At 44.8% G+C, this 22963-nt stretch overlaps 2 protein-coding genes across 4 annotated transcripts in view; one reads left to right on the top strand and one right to left on the bottom strand.

Annotated features, from left to right (window-relative positions):
• The window catches only part of PIGF (phosphatidylinositol glycan anchor biosynthesis class F), a 29462-nt gene extending 24914 nt beyond the window's left edge, over positions 1-4548 (bottom strand). Inside the window, exons 1-2 of one of the 3 annotated variants that reach the window (XM_077485646.1) lie at positions 4409-4548; positions 2154-2395 (exon numbers count right to left, since the gene is read on the bottom strand). In XM_077485646.1, the coding sequence (XP_077341772.1) occupies positions 2154-2381 (228 nt within the window). In that variant the 5' untranslated portion in view covers positions 2382-2395; positions 4409-4548. The other 2 variants (XM_077485647.1, XM_077485648.1) reach the window with 2 other exon arrangements.
• Positions 4499-22139, top strand: CRIPT (CXXC repeat containing interactor of PDZ3 domain). Its single transcript, XM_077485650.1, has 5 exons — positions 4499-4634; positions 6158-6223; positions 8671-8725; positions 9221-9324; positions 22042-22139. The coding sequence occupies exons 1-5, from the start codon at positions 4619-4621 to the stop codon at positions 22104-22106; spliced, it is 306 nt and encodes a 101-aa protein (XP_077341776.1). The 5' UTR covers positions 4499-4618; the 3' UTR covers positions 22107-22139.
• Positions 22140-22963: the final 824 nt, after the last annotated feature.

Below are 22963 nucleotides of genomic sequence, written 5' to 3'. Positions count from 1 at the left end.
AGACGCTATTTTAAGCACAAAAAAGCCTGAAAAGCATCCCAGTGTGAAAGGGTTCTAAAGGAGCTCATTGGGGGAGATTTACTAAAACTGGAGCACACAGAAACACAGAATCTGGCGCAGCTCTGCAAGATATCCGATCAGCTTCAAACTTCAGGTTGTTAAATTAAAGTATTACTAAACCCAGCATCCTGCATTCACTATCTGGTCTCACACAGTACACAGAACATGGAACTGCAATTATTTTAGTAAATATAAACCGATAAAAACCCCTTTTTCATCATCAGTATATAGCAGTCTTGTGACTTCTATCAGTGTCTAATTAAAGCTGTTAGGAGGACCCCTGACCCTCTGTCTGGACAGAGCCGATTGGCCCTGTGCTACTCACATGCACCCTCCCAAGAAAAAAAAAAAAAAAAACTCTCTAGCAATACACACCAAACTGAGCACATGCAGAGTGAATCCAAAGGCTCTGTTCTATCAGGAGATGGCTTGAGAACAGTGGAAGAAGGGATCAAACAGCTTTTTTTTTTTTTTTTTTTTAACACAATACAGAAGATTAACCCCTTAGGTTTTACATTGAGTATAACAAGCATGCTTTACTGCATATACAGAGCTTTGACAATAAAACCTAGACCCTGATTGGTTACTATTAGGGCTGCACTGTTATTGAATTTTTATCAGCAAGTATGAGTACTGAAACTTTTGGATAAATACTCACCGATAACAAGTACTGATACCTTTGAGGTGTGAACCCAGGCTGAAATCACTATGACAAGCCTGGGTTCACACAAAAGCGGTGCATGATGGATATGCGGGTTTACTGCACTTAAGCAGCCAGGATTTCTGGTGAATCTTCAATCCAACAGATAGGAGCACAGAAGGAACATCCATAGAGTTAAATTTTACGGAGTTATTTAAGAAATTCATTTTCGTGGACATATTTTTTGCATCAGGAGGAATATTGAGCATATATGGGACATGAAACACCTATAGTTATATTGCAGTTAGTTAATTCTCATGGAATTGTATTTGATTACCTACATGTGTTACACTGTATAGTGCTGCGCTGTTTTTTTTTTTGTTTTTTTGTTTTCATAGCTACAGGCGAAACTGGTTTTGTTTTTTTGTTTGGTTTTGGATAGAGTGGAGATGGTTTAGAATACCCGTCAGGTTTTTATGATTTCCTTTTCTCCCCATTAAGGAGATTCACCCTCTCTCTTTGGCCCCTTTACCACTACTGTCGAAAGTGAAAGTAAAAGAAAATTCCAAATTTTGGGTTTTCCCCAGAACAGTAATGGAGGAAAAATCTTCCAATGGGGACACTAGTTCTGGTGACTTGCAGCGCCCCAAGGGATTTCCTCTCACTTTCTGTGGCTATGGAACAAGAAGTGAAGGGGAAATCTTCCCAATTGGACACAGATGGCAAAACAAACAAAAAATAAAAAATAAAAAAACCTGAGAGGGGTTACAATCCTCCTTTATCCAAAATGAAAGAAAAAACATTTTGCCAATAGTTTCTACTTTTATGTCACAGTTAACATGAAGTAAAACCTGGTGCACACAAGAAACTTTCTTTTTCGTTCCACCCAGTGGGCTGAAGAAGAAAAAAGTAAGAAACTGGAGCAGGTTGCTGTACTAACTATCCAATGTTAGTACCAAGATCTCCCCAGTTGTGCTTTTGTGCTCTGACGGGGGACCTCCCCCCACCAGAACACACTGGTCACCACTAAGGATGAGCTCAGGCGTGTTCGCATGGTCTACGTGCAGAGTCCCCCAGGAAGTTGGCGCAGCGCTGCGCTAATCACAGGCAGTGAGACATTGCCCCGATGCGCAGCTGCAGAGATCGGGCAATGTCTCACTGGCTGTGATTAGCGCAGCGCCGACTTCCTGGCAGGCTCTGCACGTGGAGTATGCGAACACACCCGAGCTCATCCATAATCAGCACTCACAGCCAACGGCTACAAGCACTGATCAGGTGCCAACTGGTTGCAGGTTTTCCAGCATGCTCGTTCAACAACAGACAAGGAGCTGTACACACAGGTCGAAAGTCGGCCGGTAACTGCCAAACCAACCGCGTACCCTAGAGATTTAGGCTTTAAAGTCATCATACAACAGCAGAACTCTAAGATAAGGTAAATACATGATCTAATCACCTTGTTTGAAAGAGAGCTTCTTTTGGTTGAAGGGTTTGGTTTGAGCGTTAAAAGTAATAAGAGATTAACAGCGATGACACAGACAGAGCAGAAGCACAGCCACGTGATGTGTGTTCCCAGGACAGAGAAGTGATCGAAGAGGAGTGGCGGGACACATAGGGAAAACAGCACAGCCAACACGCTCAGCACATGTCCCACTGCAAGTCTCCGGATCTCCGTCTCATCCATTGCGTCACCTAAGACTAGAAAAGACATGCACTTTAAATAAAGTACTATAACCAAAACCTAACCTTGTATTTATGTTCCCTTTATTTTTTTTGTGGCATGTTGGCCTTTACACTGGTTTTCCACTTTTTATCTGAAGGCAGAAAAACCTTTTTTTAAGAGATAGCTGCAGTATTGTGACAGAAACAAGTAAAAAAAAGTTTGTTATTTCTACATCCCGATTTATTGAATGAACTTTCCAAAAAGAGCCCTACTCCGTATATACCATAGCCCGGTCTACCCCCCGTATATACCATAGCCCGGACTACCCCCCGTATATACCATAGCCCGGTCTACCCCCCGTATATACCATAGCCCGGACTACCCCCCGTATATACCATAGCCCGGTCTACCCCCCCCCCCGTATATACCATAGCCCGGTCTACCCCCCCCGTATATACCATAGCCCAGTCTACCCCCCTTATATACCATAGCCCAGTCTACCCCCCTTATATACCATAGCCCAGTCTACCCCCCTTATATACCATAGCCCAGTCTACCCCCCTTATATACCATAGCCCAGTCTACCCCACGTATATACCATAGCCCAGTCTACCCCACGTATATACCATAGCCCAGTCTACCCCCCGTATATACCATAGCCCAGTCTACCCCCTCGTATATACCATAGCCCAGTCTACCCCCTCGTATATACCATAGCCCAGTCTACCCCCTCGTATATACCATAGCCCAGTCTACCCTCCGTATATACCATAGCCCAGTCTACCCCCCGTATATACCACAGCCCATTCTACCCTCCGTACATACCATAGCCCAGTCTACCCCACGTATATACCATAGCCCAGTCTACCCCACGTATATACATGCAATACAACCCATCACACCCTTTACGCTTTTCTTTTTTAACTCTAGAAAAAAAAATGTATAATGTTTGGGGGTTCCAAGTAATTTTTTAGCAAAACAAAAAAAAAGTTTTTAACAGTCCTTAGGTGGTTAAAGCGAGGTGCCCCCTAAAAAAAAAAAAAAAAAAAAAAAAAAAAAGAAAAAAAAATTAAAAGTCAGCAGCTACAAATACTGCAGCTGCTGACTTTTAATAATCGGACACTTACCTGTCCCAGGGTCCAGCGATGCGGGTGAACGAAGCCCCCCCCCCCCCCCGCATTGCCCGCTCCGCTCATAGCGGCGTCATTCCTACTGTGGGCACCCATTGTGCATGTGCGAGTGGCGCATAATACGCCGCACAGTCATCTGGGACACGTGACAGGTCCCAGATGACTGTGCAGTGCGAGGGGAAGTGATGTCACCTGCCCGGGGCATTGAAGAAGGCAGACAACGAGGGACCCCCTAGCAACAGGCATTTAGAGGCGAGTAAAAAAAAAAATGTTTTTTCCAATTTTTTTTAAGAATTGTAAACAATTTTTTATTTTTTGGTGACAACACCACTTTAACAACCGGCTATGCCCTGCACCCTGATTGAGCAAAACTTTGCCCAATCGGTGCTCGGACTGCCCTGTGCAGCGCATTGTGAGAGCTCGGCAGGTGAACGTCCCCCTTCCTGAGTGCCCCGTAAACTCGGAAGAAGGGCGATGTTCGGCCTGAACTTTTGCTCGGCTTGAACTGTTAAATACGGAGAGCCCACTGATCTCTATCTGATCTCTGTGTCCTTCTACCCATTCACAGACACAGTGTGAGGGATGAATGGGCCCCCTGGGAGGTGAGAAATGCTGACTTCTCTCAGGACACACCGCCCCAGCAAAAGGCAGCCAGGCCTCTGGTATTTCCAGGAGCTGCTCAGTCAGGAAGCTCATTGGGGGGGGGGGGAGAGGGGTAAAGGGCAGACAGATCCTAATGATGGCTCTCCCGCGGTAGCCAGCATCACAGCTCACATACGGCTAAGGCCGGGACATTATAAACTCAGGAGAGACCCCCCCCCCCCCCAAACCCAAACCCAAACCCAATCCCAATCCCAATCCCAATCCCGGCCACCACACACATCCCTCCTCTCCTTCCTCAGGTCACCATCACCTTACCTGTCCGCTCACAGCTCCTCCTCCATCACCTGCGCCGGCAACCCGCCCGCAGCCAATCAGCGCCCTCTCAGCCCACAGCCAATCCGTGCCCGACTCAGACAGCAGTCGCCTAGGCCCTCCGCCAATTGGCGCCCGCCTCAGCCAGCACCTGCCTGACCAAAGGGGGAAGTGACGTCTATAGGAAGCGCCCGTGTTTACCAGGAAGAGAAGATGGTGTGCGATAAGTGTAAGTAGCCTCCGGTAGCCGTTGCTGGCCTTTCTTCTAAAAAAACAAAACTAAAAAAACGAGCTTGCCTGGCTGTTTCTGAGTCGCTGACCGTGAGCGAAAGTCATGTGAAGTCACACCTCCTGACCTGGGTGGTGGTTGTTCCGCTTTCGCGGCTCGGAAAGGTTTGCTGAAGTCTAAACTTGACTGTGTTGTTAGGCTGGGGTAAGGCTAGAACCTCTGTCTGGGTTTATTCACTAGCTGGGGGGGGGGGGAGATTTTCTCCCACTTCCTGTTTAGGCGACACGGATGAGGAAATGCGAGGTGGTACTGTTGATAGGGTTGGGTTAGAACCTCTGTTTGGTTTACTCACCGTCTGGGGTCATGTGAGGGAGATTTTCTCTCACTTCCTGTGGTCGCTGGGCCAGAAAGTGCGGAGATGGGTTGTGTTAGAACCTCTGTTTGGTTTAGTCACTGGCTGGGGTGATTTCTCGTCTGAGACACTGATGAGGAAATGTGAGGAAATCTCTTACAATGACACCGAAATATAAAGCCGACAGAGGCTTCTAGACTTGGTGAGTAACACATCTCTAACTATGGGGGGGGGGGGGTGTCATGTGGGGGAGATTTTCTTGTCACTTGATTTTCAGAACACTTGTCTGGGTTTAATCACTGGCTGACAGTTATGCTGGAGAGATTTCCTGTCTCAGTGACATCAATGAAGAAATGTGGGGAGTTCTCTAAAAGGCACACCACAATAAAAAGCCAACAAAGGCTTCTAGCATTCTCTTACTCTTAGTGGGGGACATCTCTAACACGGGGGGCATGTGGGGGAGATTTTCTCTCACTTCCTGTTGTCACTGGGCCAGGAAGTGAGGAGATGGAAAAGGGTTAGAATCTTTGGTTTAATCACCATCTGTGGTCATGTGGAGGAGATTTTCTCTCACCTCCTGTTGTCGCTGGGCCAGAAAGTGCAGAGATGGGGGTAGTGTTAGAACCTCTGTTTGGTTTAGTCACTGGCTGGGCTGATTTCCTGTCTGAGACACCGATGAGGAAATGTGAGGAAATCTCTTACAGGGACACCAGAATATAAAGCCGACAGAGGCTTCTAGCATTCTCTTACTCTTAGTGGGGGACATCTCTAACACAGGGGGTCATGTGGGGGAGATTTTCTCTCACTTCCTGTTGTTACTGGGCCAGGAAGTGGGGTAGTGTATGAACATTATAGTGCATACAGAGATGGGGTTTTTTTTCATTGAAATCAATGGAATGCTGTTCCTGTATGCCATTATCGGCACACTTTTTTTTTTTTTTTTTTTTTCTATATCGTCAAAACGCAGATAACCCTTTTTGTGGACGATATATTGGTGTATCCCTACTTTAAAGAATGTGAATTGAGCCACATGAGTTCTATTTATAATGGGTAATACTAAGCAAACCTTCTTTGTATTCCATGTTTTTTCTTCTGCAAGCTATGAAATTACAGAAACCATCTAATTGTCTGCACCTTCCATAGTGACATCTGTATCCTTTTCTAATGTCAGGTGAGAAGAAGCTGGGCACAGTCATCACACCAGACACATGGAAGTCCGGTGCAAGGAACACTACAGGTAGAATATTTAATACTTAATAAAACAGAAGATTGCAGAGTATACACCGGAGTGCAAGCTTTTCTTTGCTTATACGGAATGTGTGGATGAGGAGTCAGCTGCCTCTGCCAGAGCACTGGTGATAAAGCCGCATTATAACACTGGGGGGGGGGGGGGTAGAGGTACCTACTTCCTTGCATTCAGACTGTTGGAAGAATGGCTTTGTATTTCAGAATGTAAATACAAAGGATGCATTAAGGTGAAAACACGTTACAACCCCTTTTACATCGATAGGTTTAGTTCTGCTTCATGATTTACTGCTGCTCAGGGGCTCTGGGTTTCAGCAAAATGGCAGCCTCCAGCAAGAAGAAATAGGAGCAATGCTGGAGTAACCGTGCAGCACGTAGTAGCTTCATTTTTAAAGCGGAGTTCCACCCAAAAGTGGAACTCTCGCTTATACGCTTCCTCCCCCCTCCCTCAGGTGCCACATTTGGCACCTTTCAGGGTGGAACAGGGGAACTGTTTTTCACAGGTCCCCTTCCCCACTTTCGGAGACGGGCCACAGCCCGATCTCCCAGAAGTTTGACCCCTCTCCTCCTTCCTCCGCCGTCAGGCCAGTTAGAAAGCGCAGCATGCATGTGCAGTAGGGAACCCACTGTGAAGCCGAAAGGCCTCATTACCGGGTACCTTTATCAGGAATGATGGCGGCAGCACTTAGGAGTCAGTCCGAAGATGGGCTGGGGTGCCGACATCGTGGGTTCCCTGGACAGGTAAGTGCCATAGTATTAAAAGTCAGCCGCTACAGTATTTGTAGCAGCTGACTTTTAATTTTTTTTTCACCCAGGCTGGACCTCCTCTTTAATATGGAATGTATGTTTCTTTGAAAATAATTTATTATTTATCAAGTTGTTATGGGTAAAGTTCAGCTTTAACCACTTCAGCCCCGGGTCGCGGTCGCGGTCGTGATGCACTGTACCTGAACTCAATTTTTATTGTTTTGTTCCCACAAATGGAGCTTTCTTTTGGTGGTATTTGATCACCACTGGGTTTCTTATTTTTTCTAAAATAAATAAAAAAAAGACAGAAAATTTTGAAAAAAAAAAAAGATTTTTCTTTGTTATAAAATTTTGTAAATATGTTTTTTCTCCTTCACTGATAGGCACTGATTGGCATCCATGGTGGGCTATAGTGGGCCTGCACTGATGATCAATGCGCTGATTATCAGTGCAGACCCCCCCCCCCTTCATTAGAGTCACTGATCGGCTGTCCTCTACTCGCGCCTTGTCTGCACAAGTAGAGGAAAACCCAATAAACTGCACTTCCTGGTTACCATGTAATCAGCTGTGATTGGACACAGCTGCTCACATTGTAAAGAGCCCACGTCATAGGCTCTTTACCAGGATCGGAGATGTGGTGTGTCCTGCTGGACATCATATCGCACTCAGTCAGGATAACTTAACCACTTTACGGCCATCATTTTGCTATATGGAAGTGGTTAATGCACTAAAACCACATACGCTGTTGGAAACTTTTTCTCAAATGAACCAATTTCTATCCAGCTGCTTTGAAATTTCTCATCGCATTTGATCCACTAATTATTACAAAAACTAACAAACTTGAACCTTCTTTTCAGAAGAATTTTCATTTGAAATTCTTTCCATCTATGGTCACCTTAAAGTGATTGTAAACCTTGTGTGTTTTTAACAAGAAATAAATAACAAACATGTTATACCTACCTGCTCTGTGCAGTGGATTTGCACACAGCGGCCCAGATCCTCCTCCTCTTCTTGGGTTACTCTTCGCTGCTCCTGCCCCCACAACAAGCAGCTTACTATGGGGGCACTCAAGTCAAGCCACAGCTCCCTGTGTCCATTCAGACATGGAGCCATGGCCTGGCCCTGCCCCCTTTCTCTCTTCATTGGCTGACAGACTTTGACAGCAGCGGGAGCCAATGGCACCCTGCTGCTTTCTCAGCCAATGAGGATGGGAGTCCCAAGTAGCTGAGACAATCCTACAACATTGTGGGATCTAGATGGAGCTCAGGTATGTATTAGGGGTGCTGGGGAGGCTGCTGCACACAGAAGGTGTTTTATCTAAATGCATAGATGTATTAAAATAAAAAATGCATTACGATAAAAAAAACCTTCTGACTTTACAATCACTTTAAGGTTTGTTGAAAATCTCCAGCAGGCCATTCAGAGGATGGACATGTAGTGATGTAGAGTTTTGAAACTTGGTGGTAAGCAAACAAAAACAGGCATGTTGCCCAATGGCACTTTGTCACGCCTTGAGATGCAGATGATTGGTGATTATAGCCAACTGATCCACTGTAGGAATATCACTGTGTACTTCTGTATAATAGTTTATCACTTCTTGACGAATAATTATTGTCAAATAAATTGAAGCTGACACATATTTTCTGTATTTGAGTTCATCCTAATCTAAATTTGTATCTTAATTTTTATTAGAAAGTGGAGGTCGGAAACTGAATGAAAACAAGGCACTGACTGCAAAGAAAGCAAGGTAAGCTGAGTTTACATCAATAGGTCTCCTGGTATTTCATGTTTCTCTTAAAGTGTATGTGCTCAACCTGTGGCCTTCTGAGCCCTCTGTTGTGGCTCTTGAACTCAAACGATTATATCCTGTGGGTTTGTCGCACTTTCTGAAAGCTTGCTATGGGGGAGCCTAGCCGCTGCTCTGTGTGTTCATTCAGACACACAGAGCAGTTCCCCTTTAAGCTTTAAAGTTCAATTCCACACTAAACCTAACCAGCCTTAAAAATGCTCCCCATCCACTCCTAACACTTTTTTTTAAGGTGATGGGACAAGTTTTATATTCAAATAAAGAAAAGCATGTTCATGCGTGAATCGGTTGTCCATAAGCACAGGCATACTTGGGCTACATACTTCTCTGATGTTCCTAAGTCATTGATGTTTGTATAGCGTTCTGCCATAGCACTCATGTTCTACTGAATCAAAATGTGTTCATTCAACAGTGTTCCTTGCTCAATTTGTGCAGGTTTGACCCATACGGAAAAAATCGCTTTGCGATATGTCGCATCTGCAAGAGTTCTGTCCACCAGCCTGGATCTCACTACTGCCAAGGATGTGCCTATAAGAAGGGTGAGTGACAGAATTCCTCCCACAAATATGAAATGCACTATTAACTCTGAAAATGTCTTTCATGTTTTTATAATTAAATTTTTTTACCTTGAGTCTGATAATAGGATTTGTGAACTTCCAGAGTTTACGCCACAGGGCACCTCCCATCTCGTATTCCATTTATAAAAATGTAGAGTGTGGTTTGGAGCCTGCAGTGTCACATGGAGTAATGTTTGCATATTGCTATAGAGAACAAAATGGAGTTGCTGAAGGGTCTGTGACAGAGCACAGATTTTTTGATTTTTTTTTTTTTTTTTCCCCTCTTTATTTAAATGAGGTTTTGCTTGCTGTGGCGTCCTGTAGCATGTGAAGTACTACACACACATTTCTAAAGCACCTCATGCTGCTGTGTTATAATTGGGCACTTTTAAGCACGTGCCCACTGTGTGTGTGTGTGTGTGTGTAATATATATATATATATATATATATATATATATATATATATATATATAATATATATATATATATTGTAAACATACATACGTACGTATGTGCGATGTACTCACTTTTGTGCGATACTGTGTAATATATATCTATATCCCCACACATGGAGATGTAAGCCTTCCACGTACAATGGTAAATATTCTGAGAAGACTCCCGTACCCTCAGCATAGTGGAAATTACCCAGTCTGACAGATTTTGGTCCCTTATCACCTGGTTTTCAACAGCCATGCCATTAAAACCAGCGATGGTAAAGCAGGATGAAGTATCGGAACTTGCGCTAGAAGGTCCTCTCGCAGCGGTAGCTGCCAAGGAAGATCCGCCACCAGTCATAGTAGGTCGGACTGCCAAAGACGCCAAGGCCAATCTGGGGCAATCAGAATTACTCCAATCCCCTTGCCTCCACTCTGCGCAGCAGACGTGGTAGAAGCTTGAGTGGGGGGGAGGCATAAATCAGCCGATATTGCCCCCATGGAGCCTATGACTCGTCCACCCAGGGGTCTCTTGTCCTGGACACAAACTTCTGCACCTTCCGATTGAGCCGAGAGGTCCACATCTGGTGTGCTCCACCTTTTGGAGCCCGAATACCTCCGGATGCAACGACCATTCCCCTGTGTCCAGCATCTGACAACTTAGGTAGTCCGCCTGCCAGTTTTGTATGCCTGGGAGATTATATATATATATATATATATATATATATATATATATATATATATATATATATATATATATATATATATAAATTATTTCTCTATCCAGCACATGTCACTCTGCCCACTGGAGGATTGTAAACGACCTCCCGTGCTGCAGCGGAGCTCCTTGTTCCTCCTTCATGGTTGACGTATGCCACCGCCTTGGCGTTGTCTGACTGGATCCTGATCGAACGCCCTTGTAGCCTCATTGACCATGTGGAGAGGCAAAGTCTGATCGCTCAAGCACATTGATCGGCATTAATTCTTCCTGCGACCAAAGGCCTTGGGCCGACTGTACTCCCAGCACTCCCCCCTGTTGCCTCTCAGGAGTACAACAGCGGGCCCAGGTACTCCAGGCATTGAGTCGGCACTAACACTGACTTCTTTAGGTTCAGCACCTAACCAAACTCCCGGAGAGTCTGCATGGTGATCGCTACATCCTCCCTTAATTCTGAGGCGGAAGCTTCTCTCAGAAGGAGGTTGTCTAGGTAACCCACGATTGCGATCCCAAGTTGCCTTAACAGCGCCAGCATTGGAGCTAGCACTTTTTAGGAAAGACTCGAGGTGCCGATGCCAGGCCAAAAGGGAGAGCCACAAACTGATAGTGCTCTTCCCCAACTGCAAATCGCAGAAACCTCTGATGACTGAGGCATATGGGTACATGTAAATACGAGTCCTGGATATCCAGGGACGCCAGGAAGTACCCTTGATGGAGTGCAGCGACCACAGAGCAACCCGATTCCATCCTGAACCTTTGCACTTTCACAAAGCTGAGGGCCTTCAAGTCCAGTATTGGACGTTCCCCCCTCCCTTTTTGGGGACTACGATCATATTGGAGTAGAATCCCTGAAACCTTTCCAGCGTAGGTACAGGAACTATCACTCAGCGCAGTAGCAGGTCCCGTATTGCCCCGAATAGGGCTTCCCGACGAGCTGGAAGTAGAGGTAGGTTGGAGGGAAAAAATCTGTTTGTTGGACAAGAAAAAACTCTATCTTGTATCCTGATGAAACCAGTTTGCAAACCCACTGGTCGGACAGTAGAGCAGTCCACCGAGCTGCAAACTCCCAAAGGCGGCCCTTCTGTCGGCAGGATCCTTGAAGGCAGGAGTCCCTTCTACCGGAATTGTGCTTACTTTATTTAACCTGGATACCGGGGGGTCAACGACCGGAGGAGATGTCCATTTTTTTTTTTTTCAGGAGGCTCTCCTCAAAGGGGTAACGCACCCTCATTCTTCTTGGGACTGAAAAGGCCCGCTGCGGACTTCCCCATTCCTTGTAGATGAACTTATTTAAATAAATTAAATACGGAAACACCTTAGGCGTGTGGGCCGGTTTGCGGGACCCAAAAGGGAGGGACCGCCACCTCAGCAGAGGTTCCTGGTGCATCCTGTATTTTGAGGGTATGCCGCACCGCAGTGATAAGTGCTCCTACTAGCGATTTTTTTAATTTTTTTTTTATTTATTTTTTTTCCTGCGCTAACCCAGACAGTCATTCTCACTGTCCGATCGGTCATGGTCCGCATCCTCTGACACATCAGAACGGGCCACCAGTCACCGCGTGACCCGAGTCTGAATCTGAGGTTTCCCCAGAGGACTGGGAGGGCAGGGGTGTTTTTTTATTTTTATTTTTTGTTTCCCTCCCCCTCCCTTTGCGTCCGCATGCCGCTTCCACCCTGGCAACAAAGGTCTCCAGGACCGCCGACAACGCACCACATTTTTTTGCAGGCTTCTGACGCCATGCTGACCCTCACTCGCCTGCCACAAATTAGGGACTTAAGGCAGGTACATAAATCCCACCCTCCTAGCTGCTCAGACTGAGGGGCCCATCCCCCACCCTGATCAAGTGCTGTGCTGCCGCTGACCGCTCTGCCCTGTTTAAGTCACAAAGTGCTCAGAGTGAAAACTGAGCTGTTCTGAGGTACACAGACCCAGCACTAGAGGTAAAAACGCGCAGAGGCTACAAGAAAATGGCCGCCGGCTGTCCTGCGTAGCTGGGGTCTGCTCACGCTCGATGGCCAGGCTGGGGAGATTACAAGGATCTATATTATCCAGCCTGTCACCCAGCCAGCTGTTGATTAGTAGATCACAGGATCAAAAAGTGTAGTAAAAAATTTTAAAGTCCCAGAACCAATGTCCTCTCAGGGAGCCTAGGTCCTTCTCCTACACTAGGTAGAAAAAAAACTGAGCTGCAGGAAGCAGGGTGAGGGGTTATAGCCAGAGGGACCACCCCCTGCGTGGAGCTGTGCAGTCTTGCTGTTTCTACATGTGTTACATGTTCTGCCTAGTCCTCTCCTGAAGTGGTGGGATAACCCTAAGGTCAAGAATTAAAGGAGCTGTGTCCGTCAATGAATGAAAGAGAAATGTGATTGTGTGTATGCTCCATCAGACTTTCGCTGCCCAAATTTCAGCCATCCAAAGATTGAGAGTATTTTCTCAATTTTTCGACCAGAAAAAGTTCCTATCCGAAAATCATTTCGCGTGTATGCAATTCCGATGCGCAAAAACGTACGCATGCTTAGATTCAACTACGAGATGGAAGCTATTGGCTACTGGCTATTGAACCTCCTTTTTCTAGTCCCGTCGTACGTGTTGTAGGTCACCGCGCTCTTGACGGTCAGAATTTGGTGTGACCATGTATGCCAGACAGCTTGGTCGGAATTCCGTTGCAAAAACCATCGGAGCTTTTTTCCAACCAAAATTCCAATCGTGTGACCGTGGCAACAGGCTGACCCCCCACCCCTTCATCCTCTGCAGCAATGCTAGCAGCACTCATACGTCTATTTCCCAAAGACAACCTCTGGATATGACGCTGAGCACACGCACTCAACTTCTTTGGTCGACCATAGGGAGGCCTGTTCTGAGTGGTACCTGTTAAACTGCTGTATGGTCTTGGCCACCATGCTACAGCTCAGTTTCAGGGTCTTGGCAATCTTCTTATAGCCTAGGCCAGTGATGGCGAACCTTGGCACCCCAGATGTTTTGGAACTACATTTCCCATGATGCTCATGCACTCTGCAGTGTAGTGGAGCATCATGGGAAATGTAGTTTCAAAACATCAGGAGTGCCAAGGTTCGCCATCACTGGCCTAGGCCATCTTGATGTACAGCAACAATTCCTTTTTTTTCAGTGACCAGTATGAGAGAGTGAGAGTGATAACACCAAATTTAACACACCTGCTCCCCATTCACACCTGAGACCTTGTAACACTAACGTGTCACATGACACCAGGGAGGGGAAGTTGCTAATTGGACCCAATTTGGACATTTTTGAGTTCTTTTGAGGGGACAGCAAATTTACACTGTTATACAAGCTGTATACTCACAACTCTAATAGAAAAAAAAAGTCAAAAGCACCCCTGTGCTCACGCACAAATCTGAATGCACATGTAAGTCCGGAGCGCATATGTAAACAGTAATTGCAGCACACGTGAAGTGCCACAAACACTGGAGTGAGAGCAATAATTCTAGAGCCATAGTTCACGTTTAGATAGAATTAAACTAATAACTTGTAAAGGTTTTTAAAGTGGTGCCTATGGACAATTTTAGGTATTATAGTTTGACGCTGTTTCACAGGCATGCACAATTCTTAAAGTGGATGTAAACCCTCACATATACCCTGTGGATTGAACAGCCTCAGCTGATACATAGAGATGAAACAAATCTCCCTACATGTTTTACACGTATATCTGCTGTCTCCCCTTTTATATACTGCTTGGAAAGTGCACGTCCTGTTTAGATTTTTCACTTTTTCATTCATTTGTAAGGGTGGATTATTGTGAGACAGCTGATTGCAGGACACACACCCCATCCCCACACATGCAGAGCCTGTAAATAGTTTAGCAGTCTGCTAATCTATTTATAGCAACCTCCTCCAACACACACTTCAGGCTCCTGTCTGGGAGAGCTTGTCAAGTTATCAGGCTGATGACAGAAGAACGGAGCAGGACAAAGCTATGGGACACAGGGCTTTGAAGAGAAATAACAAAACACTGCAGCTATGGGCCCAGCTCAAATTTCATGAATCAGGTTTACATCGCTTTAACCTGTTTTGGTATCTATTTACTCAACGCAGCACCATCTATATTTATCTTATACTTTATCTTTTATATTATTATGTTTATTTATATTTTACGAAAAAATAGGTATTACCGGTATATTGTTTGTGTGTACTAAAATTAATTTAAATTGATTGTAAACCCTTACATATACCCAATGAAGTGACTAGGCTCAGGTGATGAAAGATGAAACAAAGCCTCCTACATAAGTTGTACCTGTTTATTTGCGGTCATCTCTTCTCTACAGCTGTTTAAAACCCTGAATTTTTAAAGCTTGTTCAAGCTGCCAAAACGGGTTGGAGGGCTTAAATTACATCCTGCAGAGCTGATTGGAGTGAAGAACACCCCCCTTTCACACAGGAACAGAGCTGAGGATGTTAATCAAAAGCCCTGTAAACATGATTGGACTGGGGGGCGTGGCCGAGACTGGCATGTGAGAGGACGTGCATCACGGAGCTCCCACACTGATACTGTAAAGATCCTCTTCCCAGCCAGCTAATACACCCGATATCGGGCTGATCTCAGCACAGGGGATCCCACTGGTGTGCCTGGAACTGCGGCCGCGGTCCGTGGAGAGTACGATGACCCGAAAATACGCGGAGACCGGGACGCCAGATTCTCAACATGGAGCCGCTGCTCCTCTCTCACAGCGTGCACGTGGCAAAGAGAAGCACAAGGATCCCGGTAAGGCTCCTAAGACCCCCCCCCGAGGGACAGGTTATACTATGCCCAGAAGATAGTGCCCCAGACGGCCCAGGGGAGTGGGGAGGACATGTCTGCCACCCCTGCGGTGTTCCATACTCAGCAGGAGGAGGGGAGCGACGCACAGGGTCCTGTGGCGTCCCCCTAGCCAGAGCCTTCCTACTATGGAGGAGGAGGATGAGGGAGAGGAAGCAGCTCAGCCATCCTTAGCAGACATACTGAGGGCAGTACAGCGATGCACAGCTTCAGTTCATACTCTGCAGGATCAGTTTGGTGGTCTGAAGGAAGAACTGGGGTTTATTAGGCATGACCTACAGAAAACAAGGGAGCGCACCACCGCGGCAGAAGGCCGCATCAGTGAGAGGACAAGCTGACACCCCTGCTGAGAGACACACAAATTACAGCCAGGATTGCTAGAGCGAATGAACTGAAATCTGACGAAATTGAGAATCGCTTGAGACGGAATAATATCCGTATTGTGGGGCTCCCCGAGAAGACGGAGGGTAGGGACCCCACAGACTTTGTTGGACAATGGCTACTGGAGGTGTTTGGGAAAGAAGTGTTAACACCATTGTACTCGGTTGAACGCGTGCACAGGGTACCGCCCAGGCCCCTTCCACCAGGGCACCCGCCCCGCACTATGATAGCCAGGTTACTTAACTTTAAAGATAAAGAAATAGTACTGCGTCGGGCAAGAGAGCGACGTAATGTCCAATATAATGGGGCACGCATCTCATTCTATCCTGACTACTCAGCGGAGATACAGAAGCGCAGAGCAAGATTTACTGATGTCAAAAAACGATTGCAAAGGCTTAGAGCGTCATACGCCATGTTGTTCCCAGCGAAACTGCGGATTACGGCGGGGGGCCAATCCCACTTTTTTGAGGCGGCTGCCGAGGCGTCCGCGTGGCTGGATGCTAATGAACACATTATCAGACAAGCGGGAAGAAATGCGACGGAAGGAGACTGACCAGACCTCCATTTCAGCATGATTGTATAGCGATTTTCATTACACTATTGGGCTGGGAAGCCATTACCTACTGATTTTCCACAAGCGACGTGAGCAAGTGAAGTTACCTTTAACACAGTTAAGCAACATTTTGGTTTGGAACATTCTGTGGTTTAATTAAAGAGCCATTTGGAGTTTTTGGGTATGTTCAACCCAAGTTTTTTTTGTACACTTTTTCTCTCGGTATTCCCCCCTTCTATTGACTGTTGTGTATCCCCTATTTTACTGCACGGAGGGTCCGCTCTCACTTTTTGGAGAGGGCTACCCTCTCTGCCCCTGCGGGGTCCGGGAGAATTTTTGCTTTACAGTTGTTTTTATTTTTCTGTTTTTGTTCTGTTGTTACCGCAGCTTCAGCTCGAGTAGGAACCGGCAGGCGTACAGGAGGGACTGTGTTCTATGCTGTTTCGCTTTCCATGCCATGGCAGACTCAGTTTATTGGGACTCAGGTATCAAGATTTTGTCACACTTGGCGCCCCACACATATGCACGCCCTAAAGCGCCTAGGGCACACACGATGCCTTACCCTATTATGTTGATATTGATGAGTGACTATCCTTATGTGTAATGTACCTTTGTTGCTTTATCTCCAGAACTTATTCCATGGTCCTCGCTGCCTGCCTCGGGGGATTCCCGCAGACGGCACTGAGTAAATGGGAGACGGATTGTGGTACATTCGAGGAGGAGCAATGGGAGGAGGCCCTACAGGCAGTACAATACTGCTCACTAAATGTGGCCCAGCGGCTATCTCAGTTATATATTGTGCTCGGAGTACACTACACGCCGGATAGGCTGTTTAGTATGGGGGTGCGACAGGACTCAGATTGCCCCAGGTGTGCCAGGGATCACGGGGATTTGATCCACCTGCTGTGGAGATGCCCCAAACTACACCTATTCCGGACAGGGGTACTGGACACTATTTAACAGAGTGTTTCAGATTACCATACCCTCAGACCCAAAACCATGTCTCCTTGGGATCCTGGATGATGTCTCCATGGGGAACAATAGTGGACAGCCCATGGCCAGGGCCCTGTTCCAAGCGCGGAAGATGATTCTTTGGCACTGGAAGGCGCCCTAGCCCCCTACACTGGGGGAATGGATCGCCCAAATGGGGGATACTATTAGGATGGAAAAATACATTTTTCAACATAGAGGGCGACCGGAAAAATTTGAGAAACTCTGGGCGTTTTGGCTGGATGCTCCTGGCCTTTCACCGGTTGACTTGGTTCTGGACAGAATGCTGAGATAAGGGCTAGGGGTGTGAAATTAGAATGAGAGGGGCAGTGACTGTTAGACACTCACTGAAAATACATGACTCTGCATGGGTGAATCAGGGGACAGGTGAAATTTAATGCGTCAATTTCTGTGTAGGCTGGGGCGCTGAGGCATGTGAAGTGGTGAAATAATTGCCTGTATATTCCTTTTGTAAGGATGATCAAGTTTGTACACTGTGCCAAAGATTTGAATTGGAGATGTAAGCTGCAAGCTGTATTCAAATGTTTTGTTGTTACTCAATAAACTTTTCTGATTTAAAAAAAAAAAAACATGATTGGACTTTCCAGCAACAAAACCGTGTGATTTTGTTTGAAGGGTGTTGGCTCAAACTTGTCTTGCATACACACGGTCACACAAATGTCGGCCAACAATTACGAATGTAGTGACGTACTATGTGGTTTTTCAGCTCTTTAGCGCCACCCTTTGGTTTCCTTCTGCTAATTTTGTGTTAGTAGATGTTTGAGTGTTGATTCACGCTTTTTTTCTTTTTGCATTTTTTTTTTAAATAATAATAATAATAATTATTGATATCACTTGGGAAAAAAAAAGCCTTTGATAATTAGTTTGCAATAACTCCATCAGTATCACCAGCAAAGCAGCTTCATTATTATCCCATTAAAGAAGAATAGAATGTGCGCTGCATTTGCAGATTTCCTAATTTTTCACGTCACAAATGTTAATTCTCCATTAGGAACGCTAGCTTACAAGACCAAACGCTTCCGAGCATGTGTGGACTTTTGTGCAACGGACTTGTGTACACACGATCAGCCTTTCTGACAACAAAGTTTTGTTGGCAGAAAAATTGAGAACCTGCTAGCCAACATTTGTTGGCAGAAAGTCTGACCAGCAAATGTTCGATGGAGCATACACACGGTCGGACTTTCCGACAACAAGCTCGCATCCAAAATTTCCCGTCAGAAAATCCGACCGTGTACACGGCAAAAGACTGTATGCTGGTGGTCTTTCCCCTTGTAATTTTTTTTCTCTTAATGTCAGGAAAACTTGTCAGAAGTGACCCATGCAGATAGCAGAGGCATGAGGCAGCAGACAGAAATTACTTGGTGCTCTGGATGGAGACAAGTACACACTATAGAGGGATATGCTTTGTTCATATTTCCTGTCATGTCATGACCACGTTTCCTGAAAATTTATGTTTGATAAAGCGCTGCACAAATATTGTGCAACAAAAAAAAATTGCAGCAGCCACCATTTTAATCTATGATACCTCTGCTTTCAGTAAATATATAATTTTTGGGAGTTCTAAGTAATTTTCTAGCAAAAGGAAAAAAAATGCAAATTTTAACATCTATATGAAAAATGTCAAAATTGCCCCAGACGGCAAAAGGTTAACTATAAAAGCAATAGATGACGTGTAAGGTCAGACTAGTTAACAGGAATTCAGTTGTCAAATTTCAGGTGGCCATTGACCCTGATATATAATATAATATAATATAATATAATTTTTTTTATTTTTCTGCTCAGCAATTTGTAGCTCAGTCAATAAGTGATTAACCTCATCAGTGACATTTGCACTTCATTCACTTTTTGTGGCTTAGCTACAAATCACTGAATGGGCAGCGAACACCAAAGTAATCATATAGAACCAGTTTGACCTGTTATTGTGAAAACATATCATCAGTGAGTATAGTGAGATACATCACCTAAGCTACAAATTGCTATTAGAATCCTATCAGACCAGAGATATGTAGCAGTGATTTTCCTTGCCATTACAAATCACTAATGGCCCCGATGAACAGGGGTTTGTAGCTAGTGAATGTAATCGCTGGGAATTTAGTGTCTTCTCCCTTGCCAACTGGAGTAGCGAGACATGACTCCTTTGCTGCTGGAAATGCTGCAAAATCTCAACTGCCAGCAACTTGCGTTGTCCTTAAAGATGTAAAGGCAGAAGGGGTTTTTTTTTTGTTTTTGTTTTTTTTGTTTTTTATCTTAATGCAAGATTACACAAAAAAAAAAAAAATAATTGTGTGTAGCACCCCCCCCCCCCCCCATTGCCTACCTGAGCCCCTTCTTTCTCCAGTGATGTCCAGACGGGACACTCAAAGCAGGGAGGGGCTAGGAGCAGCGAAGAGGAGGATCCCGGGCTGCTCTGTGCATATCAACTGCATAGAGCAGGTAAGTATAACATGTTTGTTATTTAAAAAAAACGGAGCCTTTACAATCCCTTTATTGGGGGGGGGGGGGGAGGAAAGAAGGATTATTGCAACAATCGCCTTCCTCACATGGCTCCTTAACCGCTTCCTGCCCTCCGTACGCCAAATGACGTCCTCGGCTTTGAGTGGGGATATCTGAATGATGCCTGTTGCTACAGGCATCATTTAGATATTGCATTTTAGAGCCGGTGAATCTGTGCACCATAAGGATGATCATAGCGGCTGTTCCACTGCTTGAGGCGAGAGGGGACGTCATCGTCGTCCCTCCGATTCTTCTACTGACTCAGGATCCACCGGCCCTGAATGTTTAGATGATCTATGATCATTCGGAAACCGGGCGTGACATCATAACATCGCAACTGTATTAAAAAAAAACTTGCATTCAAATATTTGGGGCAAAAAAGTGTCAAGCTAAAATAAAGTAAAATAAAAAAAAAATTAAAAAAATTGTTAAAGCGCCCCAGTCCCCGTGAGCTCGTACGCAGAATCTAACGCATATGTAAGTCCCGCCCAAATATGAAAATCACACATGTGAGGTATTGCCACGAATGTTAGAGTGAGGGCAATAATTCTGGCTCTAGACCTCTGTAACTCAAAACACGTAACCAGTAAAAAATTTTAAAGCGTCGCCTATGGGGATTTTTAAGTAGCGAAGTTTGGTGCAATTTGAAAGCGTGACATTAGGTATCTATTTACTCAGCGTAACTTCATCTTTCACACTATGCAAAAACATTTGGCTAACTTTTACTGTGTGTGGGTTTTTTTTATTTATTTTTTTTTTATTTTTTTTGTCTAAAGCACAAAACTGTTTTTTGTTTTTCTTTCCCCCAAAAAAAAACGCATTTGAAAAATTGTTGTGCAAATACCGTGCAAGATAAAAAGTTGCAATGACCGCCATTGTATTCTCTAGGGTCTTTGCTAAAATGTAAAGTTTGTGTAATTTTTCCAGTAAAAAAAATATGATTTTTACATGTAGGAGAGAAGTGTCAGAATCGGCCTGGGTGGCCACTTTTAAGGGCCATACACACTGGCTAAATATAGTTAGTCAGGTTGAAAAAAAAGACACATTCATTTAGTTGAACCAGTAAAAGAGGGGGGGGGGGGGAATAAAAAATACAATCCCCATATACACGATCCAGAGGAAAGGAGAAAATCCCAGTAAAGCATGATCCAATTTGCTACAGCAGGGAAAATAATTTCTTCTTGATCCCTCAAGGGGTAATTGGATCAACTTTACCTATAAATGTTATTATACAGTTATATTTTGTACATTTAGGAAAGAATCCAGGCCTTTTTTTAAAGCAATCTACTGAGCTGGCCAGAACCCCCTCTGGAGGGTGTCTATTCCACATTTTCACAGCTGTTACTGTGAAGAAAACTTTCCATATTTTCCCCCAGATGTAAAGAGTACCCCCTTATCCTCTGTGATGACCTTAAAGTGAATAACTCAACACCAAGTTCACTATATGGATCACTTATGTATTTGTACGTTGATCGTATCCCCCCTCAGCAGGACCGATTATCTGTTCTTTCACTGCTGTGATCGGGTGACACATTCAAGTCTACCCCCCCCCCCCCCCCCCCCCCATACAGCCTGTGACTGGACTCCTCACTATGTCTCTCTATTGTCTCCTCCTATCAGCATGTTCCAAATGACTGCCTCTGTGCTGCTGATCTCTCCAGTATAGGACAGTGATGGTGAACTTTGGCACTCCAGATGTTTTGGAACTAATTTTCCATGATGCTCATGCACTCTAGGTGAGCATCATGGGAAATGTAGTTCCAAAACATTTGGAGTGCCAAGGTTTGCCATCACTGGTATAGGGGATTGCAAAGGGCTCATCCCAATCAGATTTATTTGCTTGCACTGTTTTTATGAAATATAAAAAAAAAATGTATAATATGCATCAAGGAATACAGAGCTGAATTAATTTTGTGTCATATATGTATGTATGTGCCTGACATTTGGCTTTAGGTTCAGTCACAAATTGTGAACAAAAACAGACAAATCACTACAATTAAAAACTGCTTTTGCCTCCTAAAGAAAGGCATAACCCTGCTGGACGTGAGTGGTTAGATCTTGTATTCTTCATCACGAGATCAAAGTTTTTTTTTTTCTATTCCCCCACAACTTGCAAGACCAGAGAGCTCATCTCCAATACAACAAAGGAAAAACCTATCAAGAAGTTCTGATCTTGTGGTGTCTGTAGACAAGCACAGAAAGGAAAAAAAAGAGTTCCCTCTACCTCCCTGTGTGTTAATAATTAATAACATACTGTATAAGAGAATAGTTTTATGTTGAATGTGCTCACACTGCCATCTGTTTTTTTTCTTGCAGGAATCTGTGCAATGTGTGGGAAGAAAGTGTTGGACACGAAAAATTACAAGCAAACTTCTGTTTAATAAAAGCCTGCAAGAGCTGCATAATGATTCTAATGCTTGACCTGGTTAATGTTTCACAAAGTAATTTGGAGGGTGAGGGGGGTGAACAAGAGTTTAAAGGAAACCTGCTACAAGGGAAGTACAAATGCTAGTTGCCTGGCTAGCATGCTGGTCCTCTGGCTTCAATATGTTTGAGTCCTTGACCCAAGACAAGTATGGAGGCCATGATCTGATTTTTCATTCTCTGCATATTCATTTCAAGGCATTGACACAAACGCTGGAACTTGACAGCATGCGTACCAGCTATTCAGCTTGCATTTTTAAGAGACACTGGGGTTCATTTACTAAAACTGGAAAGTGCAAAATCTGGTGCAGCTGTACATGGTAGCCAATCAGCTTCTAACTTTAGTTTGTTCAGTTACACTTTGGCAAAAATAACTGGAAGCTGATTGGTTTCTATACAGAACTACACCAGATTTTGCGCTCTTCAGTTTTAGTACATCAACCCCACTGTCAAAGCATTGTGCAAAGCTGTCCTCGAAAACACACTGTTACTGCTCTCCAGCCCTGCTGCACCTTCCTCCATCTTAGTTGCCAGAAAATACCTAGTACTTCTGAATATGGGCTTGTATGTGACCTCCTCCACATGACAGAGGGGGTGACATCGTCACCCCCTCTAGGCTCAATCAGTGGGTATTTAAGTGGCCACTGCAATGGATAAAGGTGCAAGGAGAGAGCCCTGGAGTGGGGAATTAGTGGGTCAGGGGTGTAGCATTGGACAGACACTGTAAGTAACATGGGCATAAATGGTTAATGTGTAAATTGGGGGGGATGATATAAAGAGTCTGGGAAAATGGTTTCTGGAATGGAGAGCAGCC

Source organism: Lithobates pipiens, unplaced genomic scaffold (genome assembly GCF_037356315.1).
Source record: "Lithobates pipiens isolate NorthernLeopardFrog02 unplaced genomic scaffold, aLitPip1_a1.2 Scaffold_18, whole genome shotgun sequence".
Taxonomy (NCBI): Eukaryota; Metazoa; Chordata; class Amphibia; order Anura; family Ranidae; genus Lithobates; species Lithobates pipiens.
This window is presented reverse-complemented; position numbering and strand designations above follow the sequence as displayed.